This window comes from Actinia tenebrosa, unplaced genomic scaffold, assembly GCF_029948245.1.
Source record: "Actinia tenebrosa isolate PJP-AT-01 unplaced genomic scaffold, QUT_ActTen_1.0 PGA_scaffold9__36_contigs__length_13948895, whole genome shotgun sequence".
NCBI classification, from domain to species: Eukaryota; Metazoa; Cnidaria; class Anthozoa; order Actiniaria; family Actiniidae; genus Actinia; species Actinia tenebrosa.
This window is the reverse complement of record NW_028292586.1, coordinates 7,568,986-7,585,806: the sequence shown is the minus strand read 5'-3', so window position 1 is coordinate 7,585,806 and position 16,821 is coordinate 7,568,986. Positions and strand designations below refer to the sequence as shown.

General features: G+C 36.9%; 3 protein-coding genes across 3 annotated transcripts; 2 read left to right on the top strand and 1 right to left on the bottom strand.

The window, feature by feature from the left end:
- The first annotated feature begins 71 nt into the window (after positions 1 to 71).
- LOC116308259 (polyprenal reductase) lies at positions 72 to 3,140 on the top strand. The gene is made up of 3 exons (XM_031718644.2): positions 72 to 365; positions 1,155 to 1,492; positions 2,091 to 3,140. The coding sequence occupies exons 1-3, from the start codon at positions 175 to 177 to the stop codon at positions 2,483 to 2,485; spliced, it is 924 nt and encodes a 307-aa protein (XP_031574504.1). The 5' UTR covers positions 72 to 174; the 3' UTR covers positions 2,486 to 3,140.
- LOC116308261 (F-box/WD repeat-containing protein 7) lies at positions 3,132 to 10,924 on the bottom strand. Its single transcript, XM_031718646.2, has 4 exons — positions 10,754 to 10,924; positions 9,138 to 9,974; positions 7,733 to 8,326; positions 3,132 to 6,935 (listed from the first exon to the last, which is right to left on the bottom strand). Exons 2-4 carry the CDS (start codon positions 9,950 to 9,952, stop codon positions 6,332 to 6,334), a joined length of 2,013 nt encoding a protein of 670 aa, XP_031574506.1. The 5' UTR covers positions 9,953 to 9,974; positions 10,754 to 10,924; the 3' UTR covers positions 3,132 to 6,331.
- Positions 10,925 to 11,413: 489 nt separating this feature from the next.
- Positions 11,414 to 13,535, top strand: LOC116308262 (zinc finger matrin-type protein 2). The gene is made up of 2 exons (XM_031718647.2): positions 11,414 to 11,999; positions 12,557 to 13,535. Exons 1-2 carry the CDS (start codon positions 11,535 to 11,537, stop codon positions 12,692 to 12,694), a joined length of 603 nt encoding a protein of 200 aa, XP_031574507.1. The 5' UTR covers positions 11,414 to 11,534; the 3' UTR covers positions 12,695 to 13,535.
- Positions 13,536 to 16,821: the final 3,286 nt, after the last annotated feature.

Sequence of the window (16,821 nt, the reverse complement as noted above, 5' to 3'; positions counted from 1 at the left end):
ACTGCGCATGTGTCATGGATACCAACAAACTGCTGGACAATACTTTATTAGTATCATGGGCTCGGAGAAAAATGGCCAAACTTGAATTGATTTTTTGTCCCAAGAAATATCCCCTTTTTAATCCCAAATTTCTCAAAGTCGCTCATAATCTGGTTTCCTTGAGGTTTATTCAACATGAGGATGAATTTCGATGTTTTATTCTGGCTTTGGTTGGCGATGAATGGAGGTTGTCTTGTGATCGTGTTCTTGTATTTATTCAAAGATCACGTTCCAGTTTCTCTGCATAATTTCTTCCAGTGGGGCAAAACAGAGACAAACGTAAAGACTTCTTCGTTATTCAGTCGCCTACTGCATGTTCCAAACAGGTGAGAATGTAGTATTATCAAAGAACCTCGAAAATTCCACAGGTAGCCCAAGCATTACTAATAACCTCGCGGGGGGGGGGGGGGGGGGGGGGGGATGTAGAGAAATTGGAAATTTTAAAAAGAAAATGGTTTTCCCACACTGTGAGCTTTAAGAGATTCAGGTTCTATTCTCGATATTAGTGCTTAAATTATTGTCGTCCTTATTTTTTCAAATATCACACTTTTTACGTGTTTACCAATTTCTATTCCTCTCTTGTACTTTTATCAAAATTAAAAGGCTTAAAAATCACCTTGATATGAAAGATAAAACCTAAATTAATAAGTACTGCTTTATCTGTCTATTTTTTCATTCATTAGAGTGCAAATACTATATCCGTAAAATGTTAGTAATACTAACTTACTATTTTATGCTAATTCTATTGTTTTCTTTTGTTTAACGTCTAGCACTATTTTGAACAATTTAGTAATTAGCATTTCATGGATATATTGTTTGCACTCTATAGGGATAATTTGCTTGGCCTGTGAAACAATATCTCACACAATCATAGTGTCATTGACCCCTACTACCAGACTCCCGTGCACACTTTCTTTCTTTCTTTCTTTCTTACTATTCTCATGAGGGAATACAAATTCAAATAAGAAAGAAAATTTGCGAAGCATCTTGGTATAGGGAGTTAAATGAGGCCATAAAGCAAACGTCCTATTAATGTCTATACTTGTATGTATATTATGGTTACTAGATACTATTTTTACATTGGCCAAGGAAGCTCACACTAATTTTCTTTTCAGTTGGTTCACCCACTTTTACATAGTTGGAGTATTATGGACTACTGGCCTACTTTACTCAGTCAAAATATTTTGCAACAAAGAACACGACACGTCATGGCTATACTTCTTCATCTCTCTGATAACCTCAGGCAGTTCTTATACCAATAATATAGACTGTTTATCAGTGGTCATTGGTCTAGTATTGCTTCTCATTCAAGTATCTCGGAGGTTGTTAGAGTGTGTTTGTATCAGTGTTTTCACTGGACGAATTCATTTGTCTCATTATGCTGTTGGCATTGTCTATTATGTTCTTGCTGGAGCATCATTGGTTGCACCTTTTAATAATATGGTTTCTGCAGGTATGGAAATGATTCCAGTACAAGGGAAAGTTTGGTACCATGGAGATCTAGAGGGCAAAGAGAGACAGGACTGAATTTTCCAAGTCTAAACCCCTACTTTCATGTACTTTTAGTTATATGCAATCTAGTCTGCCCCAACAGAGCAGAAAAATGACAACCCTGCTACTTTAGCAATTTTTTTCTTTATCTCTCATGCTAAAAAACGTTTAGTGTTTCATTCGTGTCTCTTGTGCTTTAAACTTTCACAAAATTCAGCTAACCTCAAGCAATTCTGCTTCCAGGTATTAGCGAAAATGTTAGTTTTTGTGCTGATCAAAATATCATCTCTCCTAACATTCAGGGTGTTATATCTCAAATACACATTCCTTAAATTTCCCCAAATTTTGATATTTTGTTAATCAGCCCCAAAAGAGCCTGTTTATGAAATATAAAGCTTATTAGCACATAAACGTCGATTGTAGAACCTGTTTTTCTGCCCTGTCATCTGCCCCCAGTCTAAGCCCCCAAACCCCACTTTTTTATGGGGCTTCCCACGATGGGAAATTTGTAATTTTTAAATTCCAGCCTTTTAATATTAGTATATTTATTATGTTAACAGATTGGTGTATCTCATGTGGCAGCATTCTCCCAAGCCTTCACTGGACACATGTAGTTGCTGTAACCCTCTTTACATGGGCTAGTCTACATCAGTATAATTGTCATGTCATTTTAGCCCAGCTACGATCATCCTCTAGTAACAAAACTAGAAGAGTGTACAGAATACCAAATGGGGACTGGTTTGAATATGTCTCTAGTCCACACTACTTTGCTGAGATTTTGATTTACTTCTCATTAGTTGTTTTAGAACGAGGACAAAATGCATATTTATGGTTGATGCTAGTTTTTGTCATACAAAACCTTAGTCTTGGAGCAACTGTAACTCAGACCTGGTATAATAGCAAGCTCAAGGAATACCCTAGAAATAGGTTAAGAATTATTCCTTTTATTTTTTAAATGGTTTTAGCATGAAGCTGACTGCTGAAAGATGGTTGTCATTGCTTTCAATCAAAAATAGTTTGTACCTTTTAGATTTTTTACTGGCTGTACTGAAAATCCAAATTTCAATGTGCAGCTTGCAACTTCTCAGTTTGCACAATGTTGAGAACTACTTGTAAAATATAAAATAGAGATGATCACACAGGTTGAGAGCAGTTCTCAACTTATTTATTATCGTATTTATTCACGAGTTTCCATGTCATATCACAAACGAGTGATTCCACGAGCGATATGATATGGAAAAGTAGTGAATAAAAAAGATATCAGGTTCTTAGAGCGCAATTAATTGATCTGTGAAACACTAATTACTAAATAATACAAAATCATGCCAATTAAACAATAGAATTTGCATGAAATTGTGCTATTTAGTATTACTAAAGTTTCACGGTTATATTGTTTGCACTCTAACATGTTATAATTTGTTTATTACACATCTAGGGTTGATAAAATGACAAAGTGTACAATTTCCAGTTTACTGTGAAGTGATATGGTATCACTTCTAATATGGTTTTTATCCATGGCTTTATCACACTGATATGGACCCTAAAAGTGTAATAAAATGAATCAATAAAATATATCTATTTCACATAAATAGACAACTTGATTTGCCAGTACAAAAATATACTTTATTATACAATATTCCATATATACAAGACGTTAATAAGTTATCTTTGCTATAGTATTTTGATATATGAAAACTGCAACAGGAAAAGCGTGTATGGTTTTATAGTTAAACAAGGTTTTGTTTGAAGATATTAAAGTGAATTTATGTGTTGTCTCCTAGTTACTGAGGGCAGAGCAAAGATTTTGATATGCTACTATAGAGTTTGTGCACTATTACATTTTAGTCTAATCAAACTAGTGATCTAACAATGCTGCATTCTGATTGGATAAGCTACTGCTAGGCTATAAGTTATATCCTACTAGTAGCAAAAAGTGTCAGCTTTGAAAACATTGGCAATTTAACTTTCATTAAATTCTTTGCATCTATATATTTGGTTGACTAGTTGGATTTCACTAAAAGAACTAGTCCTCTTGCCCTCATGGCCTGAGTCAATAGCACATTCAGCCTTCGGCCTCATGGGCTATGAACTCATTTTCCTTTTGGGCTAGAGCACTAATCATTAAATAGCAACCATGCTGGATGGTAGGAACAATGAGAAATTCAATTCCCAAGAGCAAAGGGATTGAGGATTTTTTCTGTCATCAAACATTGCTGTCGGCATGTAATCATGCAACACTGCTTGTAAATTGAAAATAATTTTAATCCTCAATAAGTCATTTTGTTAATACACAAAAATTGTCATTATTTTTGTGTTATAATCAGAGCAAATTGTGCATGACTACAGATTGTCAGGTCCACGACAGCATATAAAGAAAATTCACACAAACACCACAAAGCATGCGTGGCAACTGTTCATCCAATCAGAATGCTTTGACATAGCATCACACTCCCAGGATGGGATATCAGTCACATTGATTTTGTCATACAGAATTTACTCTGATTGTGAGTGAAAACCTAATGTTGTAGTATGGTAGTTGCAACAAGGAATGAAAAAGTTGTCTTGTTCTTTGACATTTTAGAGTAATATACCAAATTTATCAATAACATTCAATAGGCAGAATATGCAGACAAAAGGTAGTGAACCTTATTGTAAAAGCATGCAATAAAGACGAGAACTTTCTTGGAAGCCTTGCCCCATGTCAATATTAGAGTATTAAAGCTTTCTTTAGCAGCTTGAAACAAAGACAAGAGAACAGAAGAAAATAGAAACAAAGTGTCCAATTATATTCAGTATTATTATAATATAACTGTAAACCAAATTGTTAAGGCTCGTTAAAGTCGTCATTAGTATGAGATCATAATAATATAAACTTTAATTTTCCTAAAATAGATATAGTATTACCTGGCCGGCAGGGGTTATTCACTAGGCAACTGTTTATTACTTACAAGGACTACTGGGTTGAATAAACACAAGCCAAAATATGATCAGATCTCAAAGCAGCAAATCAATTTATCAGAACAAGTATAAATTTACACACTGATTAAATAAATGTAAACAAAGTTAGACAACTTTTAAGCAGTGCGACTTTTAAGTCTGTCAATCACTGAGGCATATTTAGAATAATTATAGATGGAATAAACCAGACCAAAAAGTTCTGTGACATATTTCTTTTGTCGCTATCATTTAAGAAACTCATTAAAATTTTTGTTTCAAATTTTTGTTTCAAATTTTTGTTTCAAATTTTTGTTTCAAATTTTTGTTTCAAATTTTTGTTTCAAATTTTTGTTTCAAATTTTCTAAAATCTCTTACCATTTTTTACCAACCCAGTATTGCTCGTAAGAAAAATAGTTGCTTAGTTTCAATATTAGTATCTTAGATGTCAAAGAATTAATTACCACAAAGGCTTCAATGATAGACATGGAATCCTCAATGATTGTTCATACTAGAAGAAATACAAGACTCAACCATATTATTATGTTAAGTCTAATAGTGTAGAAGTAATATTTACAGATAGCATTTAGTCAACGGCAACCATAGCATGTGGCACAAGCAACTAGAAAGTATTAGAAGCTATATCATTACATATAGTTAAGGTAAATATCAATTATTAGATTATCAAAATTTATCAAGTGAATCTATAACATGTATCAAATATGTATGAATATTATGATGGTAGCAGCTAAGTGGTATTGCATCTTGTATACTATACAGTATGTGATGGGCTATATATAAAATGGTTCAAGCTTATCTTTCAAAATTTGAAATAATTCTTTATATTTCTGTACAAGCAATATAAAACGTTAATTTTTCTAGAATGTCGAGTACTTAGTGGTAAGGTTAATATGTGAAACATACCATTCTTTGTTATTTGAAATTTTTGCAGTCAGGGTAAATTGATTTGCAAAAGTGGCAACAAAATATATGGTTTAAAGGTTTAATATTTTTTTGCAATGCAGAGTACACACTAAGGTCTACACTCAATATTGATGAATTGTTGTCGGGTTCAGAAACAAAGAACATAGAAGCTGAGACCAAAATGGCACATGGGAAATGACATAATTATATTATAAAACTGATGTTTCGGACGTTAGTCCTTGATCGGAGTAAACTCCGATGAAGGACTAACGTCCGAAACGTCAGTTTCATTTTTACATACCATACGGTGTTACAAATTATCTATCTATCAACTGTTTTACTGGAAACACCGACGCAGTTTACACTAGTTTTCACTAGTTTTCCACCTTAATTATATTATAATTTATTCATTTGCTCCATCCATGCAGTCGGTTAAGAATGCTAAACACATAAAAACAGTGGATGATGCCATGGGTCGCCTGTCATGTATCTAATTAACGTACTTCCCATGTGCCATTTCGGTCTCGGCTTCTATGTTCTATGTTTCTGAACTCGACAATGATTCTTCAATTATTGAGGGTATGTAAGGAGTATTACACTAGGGCAATGAAATACAGTATAGCAAAGATGGCATTGGTGTTTAAATTTCGATATTCCAGTGTAGTTTTGAATACTGTCTTGGGTAAGACACATCGTACGGTCAGTTTACCATTATCCAGAGAAAAAATTGTAATTGAGTTAACTGAATGAAATTTGTTACATGAATAGTTTTACTACCAAAAATATGAAATAATTTTACCCAAACATTAAAAAATTTGGCCGGTCAAGTTTCAATTTAGCTGATGCTTTAAAGGTCTTGGATCAGTGTGAACTCAGCACTGAAGTCAAATGCCACTTTTTGCAAACAAATTTGGGTTGCTGCAAACTTTTGAATGATTCTTATTAATCATGCACATCAAAATCTAACACAAGAAGTTTGGTTTCCTCAGTACCATTGCGACTTCCCACGGCACATACTAGCTTCTTTTCGTCACACTTAACTCGCCAGACTACACCACCACTACCCCCACTTTCTAACTTGACCAAGTCTCTGATAAATTCTCCTGTGTGTAAGTCCCAAATTTTAACTGTTCCATCATCGGAACTAGTGATGACAAACTTACTACTGAACTGCAGGCATGTGACCGCACTCTGGTGCTTGTTAGACCCTGCTAAGGTTTGTAAGCACTGGCCGGTAGTGATGTCCCAAATCTTGACTGTTGAGTCAGCATTACCGGATACCAAGGTGTTGTTCCGTAACTCCATACCACTGGTTAGTGATTGGTGTCCTACTAAAGTGTGTAAGCATTGTCCTGTTTCTGAATGCCAGACACGGATAGACGTGTCTAGAGACCCACTGACTATATACACACCATCAAACTGAAGAGAGTAGACTCTGTTGGTGTGGCCTTGTAATGTATGGATGCACTGTTCAGTTTCTGGGTCCCACACTTTAACTAAGAAGTCATAAGCTCCACTTACAACTCTTCTACCATTGTATTTAACACTGTGGAATAAGAAATGATTGTGGCGTTTATTAAAATCTGATAGTCATATAATGATATCAATAATGCTTTCAATGAGGCAGCCATTAGACCTTTTTTTCCATCGACATGACTATATTATAACTCCTTTTATTACACATTTAGGTTCAATATCAGTGTGATAAAGCCGTAATTATTATAAACTATATCAGTGAAGTGATATTCAGTTAAGTGATGCCATATCACTTCACTCACAATAACCTGGAAACTGTGAATTTTGTTATTGTATTGCCCCTAAATGTGTAATAAACAATTATTACAAGTAAAAGAACCATATCTTCTTTATGCACTCATTTTCCATATTTTATCACTCACTTGCTCGTGGATTCACTAGTTTGCGATATTGAATGGAAACTCATTTATAAAAACAATATCAAGCTCTTAACATATTATGTTATTCTTTTTATTACACATTTAGGGTCGATATCCGTGAAATAAAGTCGTGAATACATGTAAAAACCATATCAGTGAAGTGATACGATATCACTTCACGGTAAAACTGTCCAATAAGATCTCATGACATATTTTAATTTTGTCCAATCAAACCCTAAATGTATAATAAACAAATAATCACATGTTAAGAGCCTGACATTGTTTTTATTCATGAGTTTTTGCATCATATCACTCACTCGTTCGAGGACTCACTTGTTCATGATATCATGTGAAAAACTTGTGAATAAAAACGATATCAGGCTATTACATATGATAGTCTCTATGTATCTATTTGTGCCCTTGTAAACAATAAAGATGTCAAACTTACCATCTTACGGCTGCTAAGTGCCCAACAAGGACATGAAGACAGTTTCCACTCTCAGTATCCCAAACTCTAAGTGTACCATCCCTTGACCCACTGACCACTACAGAACCACTCATATCCATGCACCGTACCGTAGATGTGTGTCCATATAAAGTATGAATACAGTAACCTGTGTCGGCATTCCAGACTTTTAGTGTCCTGTCAGTTGATCCACTCACTATAATGTTCCCACTCAACTGAGATGACCACACACCACCTGTGTGGCCAACGAGAGTACGCAGACATTTCCCTGTTGTCGCAGACCATACCTTGAGCGTGCCATCATCTGAACCACTTACAACTCTTGAACCAGAAAACTGTAAGCAGGTTATAACATGGTCATCATGTCCCTTGAGTATCTTTGATGGTCTTATTTCCCCACATCTCCAGTTCCAATATATTTTTTGTTTAATCATAAAGAGTTTCTTAAAGGGACTTGGAACATGCTTTGAGGTTTGGGGAGACAATTCTTTGTTGTTGGTGCGTTTCCTTGGAGATTTGATTACACAAGCAGGTTCATCATCAATTCTGGCTTCTTTACACTTCTGTTTCCATAGCCTTTAAAAGAAAAAAAATATTTAGATATCTCAACAAAAAAACAAGAAAGGTATATAATACATTTTGACACATCAAACTCCTTTATGCTTTAAAGCAATCACTACTGTTCATAAATTAAGTGACATTATTATATTTAGGCTATTAAAGATTTAGAAGTCCAAGGTTTCTGAATGATTGACTTTAAAATATTTTAAAAACACTAATGGAAAAATTTAAATCTCTATCAATTTTTTTGTCATAGCAACTTCTAAATGCTGTTATCCATTTAAAAGTCTGTTTGTAGCTTGTATTCAAGTTATGATAATAGATAAAATGTAAACAAAGGCTTCCTTAAGATACTTTTAGAGATAAGATAATGAATAAGCTTTTGAGTTTAAATACACCATCCACAAAAATTTTTTTTTATAATTTATGTGCTGTCTTAGAAATTTCAAAACAGATCCACTGAAATGATTGATTGTTGATTTTTGAGAATATTTACATTTTTCTCCAATTGTAAAAGTAAGGAAACAATGTCCATAATTAATATGCCAATTGAAAACCCTTTGCATTGGATAATCACGATGAATGACATCAGCATCATTTATCAAGATCCAGCCTAGTTACTACCATCTGTTCAAAAAAAACTGTCATGAATACAGTAAGCCTAATGAACATATTCAACCACTTCTTGATATTTTTTAAAAAAGCAAAAAAAGCTATGAGGTTTTTGTCACTTCCAACAGCTACTGAATAAATTTATGAAATGTGCAGCTGAGAAGATGTAATATTTTTTTGCTTGGTACGGAAAATATAGAATAAGTATACTTACAGATTATCATCACAAAGAATTTGCCAACATTTGCAGGTTTGAGTAGCTTGAAGCAGATCCTTAGGTCCAAGGAATGATAGAACGTAAAGTGCAAGCTCTCTTGGAAGCAGAGAAATAAAGTCCCTCTGGAACCTCGGCTCAATAGTGCCCATCATATGTCTAACTAGAGTGGGCTCGCAAGTGTCTATAATTTCTTCTAATGCATATCTCTTTTCTTCTGTGCCCCATTGCTGAAACACATGTAACCAATCCTTCAGCCCTGCTGGAGGCTGGCTACATAAAGAAGTCCTTCTACATCTCCCTTCGCCTGATTGGCCGACATTCAAGTCTGTTTTTATTCTACCATAATTCCTTAAAGGAAGAACTCTCACAGTTCTACTTAGTTGGTTAGCTGTGCATAATTTCTTGGGAGGACTTGGAGTTCCCTCTGTTGGTTCAAGCTTGCCAGCAAGCTTGTGTTTACGTGATAACTTGGTGTTCGCTTTGAATGGAACTTTAATCATCTTTCGAAAAAGTTCTCGTCGTGGTTTGAAATCAGCTCTGCCTCTTTTCTTGCTAGAACATGATGAAGATCTAGTCTCTCTAGTAGTAAGGTTTCGTCTAGCTGCAGAACACAGCAGTTCATTTTTATTGCTTTCAACAACACATGGGCCAATCCCTGGGACTTGTTGCAAGTCAAATATGTCACTAAACCCTCCTAATGCATCACGATATTCGCAAATAGACTCTGCCTTCGTTCTACCAACACCATTTAAATGCTCAAGCTCCTGTGGTGTCGCTTTGTTTATATCAATACATCTTCCTCGGCCAGCCATTGGAAGCCTTCACTGAAAAGACCTTGTTAGATACAACAACAACAAAATTAATTTTACTTATCATTTTCTTTTAAAGAATTAGAATAACCAAAAATAAGACTTGAAAATTAATTTATAGAATGCCTAATAAATTTTTTTTTTGGCAAGCTGTCGTAGGACGTACTCTCGTACATGTACGCCCTAAACAAACACCCAGAAAAAATCTTCCAACAAACGCTTGGAAACTAAATAAATTTTATTCTGAAACTATTAAAAATTCCGTACACCGTTCATGTTTATTCACGTTTTTTCCTAGTATGTATCATTGTGACACTGAACGGCTGCTTGCAAGACTTGAACTGGTTAAATACAAAGTTGAGTTGTTTCATGCAGAAAATGAGTCTTGAGGCTGGCAACCAGCGCTTACCGGCCGTTTAGTGATTTATTTATGAGAAAACATTTTTTCTCCTCTAAAAATCCAAGGAATTTCAAACCTTCTGGCTCAAAATAATGAAAAAAAATCTCCCTTGACTAAAATATTTCTTGGGATATGTCGAAACAACCTAGCGACAGCAACAGCAATAAAAACAATAAAACCTTTTATTGCATTTAGGAGTTCCTTCTTCGAGGTAGAAAATGAATTTAAAGATGAAGGAAATATCTTCATCTTTCATACGAGATGGACTCGAGGAATATGAATTTTGGGAACAAAAGGAAGCCTTGGAGGGGAAAGGTTATCCAAGATATTCAAACTAAATCACGAAGGAGAAAACTTATTTATGACGAACAAAAATTATCGTCGTTAAAAGACTAAGTTCTTACCTCAACAACAAAGCGAGTAGCTCCAGAACGAACTAAAGTACGTTTCAAAATCATAAGGCCATTTATATTCTAATTTCTTTTGGAAAAAGATGTAGAAGTTTGTGGCAGAATGGGCGAAAAAGTAACCAAATCCTGCCAAGGAAGAAACAAAGATGGCGCGTTTCACGGAAGTCCACGAGGCTTTCAACGTCAACGTCACACCTTGACCTTCGAGAGACTGGCGCTACATCACTCCATATTTGGAATACAATAGCTAAATCACGAACACGAACATTTGCCGATATCGTGACGACACGAAGATTTCATATCTCATTTAATTTAATTTAGTTCTTTTAATCATTTATTTTGCATTCTTTTGCTCTCTTAAAACACTAAGAGACAAATTATGTTGTAAATGCGTTTTCGTATTTTATAAAGTAACGAAAAATGGGCAGTTCTTGATAATAACGTTGGACATAGCTAGAATATTCTACTGAAAATAGTACAATGAAAAAAGGATAGAGTCTCCACTTCGAAACTTGAGTACTTGATTGTCTTTGTTCTACGCTACTAATCGTTGAGGAGGCACTCAAAAAGGGGATTCTTTTCATTCCAAGGAGATGACCGGATTACGAGCCTATTACGAGTACTTTCCGGAATGTGAACGAACATCTTCCGACAGTTTTCTTCGAATGATACCTCCGAATGCCTCCATCTTAGTTTACTAGTAGTTGTGAATAGTTGTAATATTTTTTTCACGCGTTTTCTTCGTTTTATTAAGCCCTTAAAACAAAATATTAAAATGGCTAATGCTACTGGAAAGAATGATAACTTTCGTCGTACGTGGGACAAAGATGAATACCAGAAAAAAGCGAAAGAAAGACTCAAAGGAGAAGAGGACGACGAACCTTCTTCATTCAAACGACATCCTCCAGTCAAAAGAGAACTTTTAAAAAAGAGAGAATACGATGTTGACCTCGAATCCAACTTGGGAAAATCAGTTGTTATTACTAAGAACTCTTCTATGTCTCAGAGCGGTGGATACTATTGTAATGTTTGTGATTGTGTTGTAAAGGATTCCATCAACTTTTTGGATCACATTAATGGCAAGAAACATCAAAGAAATCTGGGAATGTCGATGAGAGTAGAGAGATCTAGTGTTGATCAGGTGAAAAAGCGTTTTGAACTGAACAAAAGGAAAAGAGAGGAAGAGAAACAGAGCAAAGATTATGATCTGGAGGAGAGGTTGGCTATCCTTAAAGATGAGGTATGAATGTGCAAATCATTTCGACAGAAAAGTAGTATACAGATATTACTTTACCATACACTCACCACATGGCTTTCTTTAGAAACTAAAGTAATCAACGAGAGAAGATTCAGCTGGGTCATTACCACTGTTTCATTGTTACATGCTGATTGAGACAAAAGTTACCACTGGTCAATGGGTAACAGACTAAGCTACTGTCAATCAAGCAAACCCTATGGTTCCCATAGACCTATGAATTTATTTGTAGTAACTATGAGCACTGGCACTCAGGGTTTAAATAATGGATGGACAACAGACAATGTCAGCCCAGAAATGGGACTTGTCTGGTCAAATCTTTGCCTTGATGGTCGTTTTGCCCAGGTAATGAAGCCAGAAACGAGGTATAACCGAGCTAAAACTAATAATATTTGGCTGGTCATCATGACTGGTGACTTACTGGCTGTTGCTTTAAGCGCTCAGCACTGAAGATAGCCATAGGTCTTTTATGTCTGCCTTATGACGCTAATAATGATTTGATGCTAATACTAATTTAGGTTAACAATGTTTGAAATCTCCAGGAAGAGCAGAGAAAACAACAAAGAAAAGAGTTCAAGAAAGAAAAGAAAATGAAAGTTCAACACGAGGCAGAGGAAGGTGTTGATCCCGAGGTTGCAGCCATGATGGGTTTCTCTGGGTTTGGAGGCACCAAGAAATGAATCATTATAATATGCATTACGTTATTAAAATACTAATAGGAAGATAAGTCGGTTGGAGCACTTTGCCTCCCCTCCTTATTTCAAAAAGGCATTTGTCACTGTTTCGCAATGGACAATGCTAACAAGATGGCGCAGCACAACGACGACTACATACGTATTTGCCATGAATTCCACCCACTTACAAATTCGGGTCTAATATTCGAGTTTCGATTCTTCAGTTGCTCAGGGTTAGCTTCAGTTGTGTGGAATATTCAAATGACATGTTTTACAGTAAAGGTCCTGTGGAATGGAATTTCAAAGTGTTTGTATTGTTGAAGTTGTGTATTCTCTACCTTACTCTTGGTATTTGTGAATATTTGATGCTGAGATGAGGTTAACCCTGAGTAAATGAGTCTGTAATCAAGGAACACAGTATTTTACAACATTTGGAAAAGGAATATTTGTAAAACATCGTAATGATTGAAGATAGCTTATTGCTTCATTTTATGCTAACGATGGGCCATGGGCCTTGAAGCACAGTTATTAAGATCATTAATGGTGAAAGAAACAAATTCATTGCAGATATGAAGAAAACCAACCAACAAGGAAATTTAAGATCATTTAAGATATTGCAATTATTACTGTATGCAAAACATGATTTGATTCTCACATCACTTGGTAGACCATAGGTGTGTATTTTGATCTTCAGCAAACTATTCTTCATATTTATACTGCGACTGCCATAAGAAAATCCTCAAAATCTTGCCGAAACTTTTTTATTTCATGTCACTGCAAAGAGAGTTAAGTTAAATCGTTTGTATTATATTCCAAAGAATAAAAGAAAATATATGTTGTCCTCAAAGTGTGTCTAAAATTTGTTTCTAATATTTGGTAACCGGCCATCATCCCCATCATCCCTAGTCTCCCCCACAGCCGCTTTCAGTGTCGTCACGCAATGCTTTCTCCCCTCAGGAGTGACGACACTGAAAGCGGCTGTGGGGGAGACTACATCATCCCCCATACAGATTATGTTATTTTTAAATAAAATCATTAAATGGTTTCGTCAACTACAAATAAAACTAAATATCTCAACAATAACTTCTGTTTTATTCTAAGATTGCATCTTGGAATAACTTATGTTCTATCGCTCTTCGCTTATCACATATCGCCATTCCCCCCTTCAACCTTTTTGAATTAGTGTGGTGTATTGTTAGTAAAAATAATGTCAGCAGTGTAGTTCTAATGGTTCTATATAATGGTGTATCTATAAATATTTAAAGGTATCTGCTTCCAGCAGTAAAGTTCTAATATTTGTGCTTGTTTCCTACGACCCACCCAGTAGTATAGGGGATGGGGGTTCCAGCGCAACGACCACCGGAGGATTACCCGTTTAAAGTGAATTCCTCGATTCGTACCGCGATTACCCGCATCCCGTGTTTATGTAGTTAAATATGTTAGTCTATATATGGAGTGCGAAGATTGTAAGAGAACTTTTAAGAAAGAAGTGGACTTAAAGAAGCATTTGAAGATGAAGTCGAAATGTATGAGCAGCTATGATTGTGGATGTGGTAAGAAGTTTGAGACTAAGGTTAAATTGTTTTGGCATTGTCAGGATTGTGAGTATGACTACGACGATCTGAAAAGGGTCTGGAATTAGGTATAAGATATTTCCTATTATATAGATGGAATCCCAAAGCAATTTCGAAACGGTGTCAATACCCGGTAACGGTGAGATTGACGTTAGACAGTTTTGGCGTCAGTCAGAAAGGAAGGTCAAGAGAACGCTTCGAAAAGGTATAGAAGAATTAGGAGCCCTGAAAGCGAGTATAATGGTAGAAGTAAGTTTGTCAAAAGATGAGGTAACGACGACAGCAATGCTGCGATCAAAGTCACTGGTTATATTAGAGTCCACCAATCTGGATAGGTCACTCAGCGAAGCCTTAGAAGCAATAATGGAGTCGCTGTCTAACTACACGAAAGAAGGATCAGGTTGGACAGTGGAGGAGGTAGAAGGTATGGAGGTTAGCATGGCAAGGTACGTGCCAATACGAGGAGGAAGTTACGTGCCCCTACCAACGTGGGTAGAAAGGAAGAAAGCCATAGTGAACGTAAAGAATGACGACAACCGCTGCTTTATGTGGGCAATACGATCCGCACTGTATCCAGTAGATAAGGATCCATGTAGACCAAGCAAGTACCCAACAGACGATTTGGAGTGGGACGGCGTGGAGTTCCCAATGCAGTTGATAGACATACCGATATTCGAGCAGGAAAATGACCTAGCCATTAACGTTTACGGAGTCAGAGACCAAACGATAGTGCCACTAGTGCTGTCAAAGAGTAAAGGAGAACGAATACACCTCTTCTACCACGGCGGACATTATTCGTGGGTCAAACATGTTAGCAGACTATTTTACAGACACACCAAACACAAAGGCAAGAAATACTTCTGCGACTGTTGTTTGTTATCCTTTACCAGCGTTAAAGCTCTAAAGGATCACGACGAAATATGTCGTGGAGTCGAAGAAGTGGCGCAACGGATCCAGATGCCCACAGATAAGAACCTATCCTACTCAGACCACCAAAAGCAGATGCAGGTGCCTTACGTAATATATGCAGACTTTGAAGCGTTGATAACTAAGGAAGAGCAGAAAAGTGGTGCCACGAATAAGGTGGGATTACACGAGATCTGCTCCTTTGGTTACATAGTAGTCAGATCAGATGGTAAGGCCGACCCTCCTGTAATTTACCGAGGTAAGAACGCAGCTAATGAGTTTCTAGAAGCATTGCGAGAAGAGGAGGAAGAGATAAGAGAACAATTAAGACGTCCAAAGAAGATGGTATTTACCAAAGAGAACCAGGAGGCTTTTACCAAGGCAAAGAAATGCCACGTTTGCCAACATACGCTTCTCCAGTTTGGAAGACGAGCCAAGAAAGCGTGGGACGAAGATGGAAAGTATCTAGGAGAAGCTCATTTTAAATGTGGTAGGTATGCAAGGAAGGGGGAAAAGCCCAACAAGCCTTCCACCCACTGCATTCATTGTCATAAAGCATTCGTTGAGGATTTCTATGTGGATAAGGTTAGAGATCACTGCCACATCACGGGTAAATACAGAGGTGCGGCTCATTGGAAATGTAATATAAACTTCAAAGTAGATCCAGAAATGGAAATACCCGTATTCTTTCACAATTTAAGGGGTTACGACTCCCATTTGCTACTACAAGGAACAGACGGCTCCGAAGTAAAGTGCATACCCAACAACAAAGAAAGGTACATGTCCGTAACTGTGGGCAAGCTGAAGTTCTTAGACTCGCAGCAGTTCATGGCGGACTCCTTAGCAAACTTGGTTAAATACAACACGGAGTTCCCCATTTCCAGCCAATACGGCGCGGAAAGGAAAGGAGTGTACCCATACGAATACATGGATTCCTGGGAGCGATTCGAAGAACCCCTACCACCCAAAGAGAAATTCTACAGCACCCTAAACGAGTCTGGTATAAAGGACGAGGAGTACCAGCATGCGTTAGATGTGTGGGAAAAGTACTCCTGTGAGAATATGGGAGAATACCACGACATCTACCTACGTTCAGACGTAGTGCTGCTCGCAGATGTTTTCCAAAGCTTTCGAAAGATGGCAATGGAATACTACGGGTTGGATCCAGCGAACTTCTACACGGCTCCTGGGCTTAGTTGGAGTGCGCTGCTAAAGAAGACAAACGCGCAACTGGATCTCCTAACGGAATACGACATGTACCGCTTTATGGAAGACGGTATCCGCGGCGGTGTTTGCGGACCCAGCAGACGTTACGCCCGCGCAAACAATCCCACGGTGGAGTACGACCCGGAGAAGCCAACCACATACATCTTCTACTTAGACGCAAACAACCTCTACGGTTGGGCAATGTCGCAGTACTTACCTGTACGCGACTTCGAATGGGACAACATAAAGCCCATAGAGTTTTACCTAAATGTAGGTAAAGAAGACGACAAAGGTTACGTGCTGGAGGTGGACCTGGAGTACCCAGAGCATTTGCACGACGCACACGATGAGTTCCCGTTAGCACCAGAAGCGATAGAGATACCATTTAAGCAGCTGAGTCCGCTGCAGAGGGAAATGTGTCCTGGTTACAAACCGTACAGGAAACTA

Excerpts from the sequence above, each read along its gene's own strand:
- LOC116308259 (XM_031718644.2), top strand. The coding sequence starts at position 175 with ATGAGGATGAATTTCGATGTTTTATTCTGGCTTTGGTTGGCGATGAAT. Across the intron at positions 366-1,154 it reads CTACTGCATGTTCCAAACAG|TTGGTTCACCCACTTTTACA; the intron begins GTGAGAATGTAG and ends TTTTCTTTTCAG. Across the intron at positions 1,493-2,090 it reads TAATAATATGGTTTCTGCAG|ATTGGTGTATCTCATGTGGC; the intron begins GTATGGAAATGA and ends TTATGTTAACAG.
- LOC116308261 (XM_031718646.2), bottom strand. The coding sequence starts at position 9,952 with ATGGCTGGCCGAGGAAGATGTATTGATATAAACAAAGCGACACCACAG. Across the intron at positions 8,327-9,137 it reads ATTCTTTGTGATGATAATCT|GCTATGGAAACAGAAGTGTA; the intron begins GTAAGTATACTT and ends TTTCTTTTAAAG. Across the intron at positions 6,936-7,732 it reads CACTTAGCAGCCGTAAGATG|TGTTAAATACAATGGTAGAA; the intron begins GTAAGTTTGACA and ends CTTATTCCACAG.
- LOC116308262 (XM_031718647.2), top strand. The coding sequence starts at position 11,535 with ATGGCTAATGCTACTGGAAAGAATGATAACTTTCGTCGTACGTGGGAC. Across the intron at positions 12,000-12,556 it reads TGGCTATCCTTAAAGATGAG|GAAGAGCAGAGAAAACAACA; the intron begins GTATGAATGTGC and ends TGAAATCTCCAG.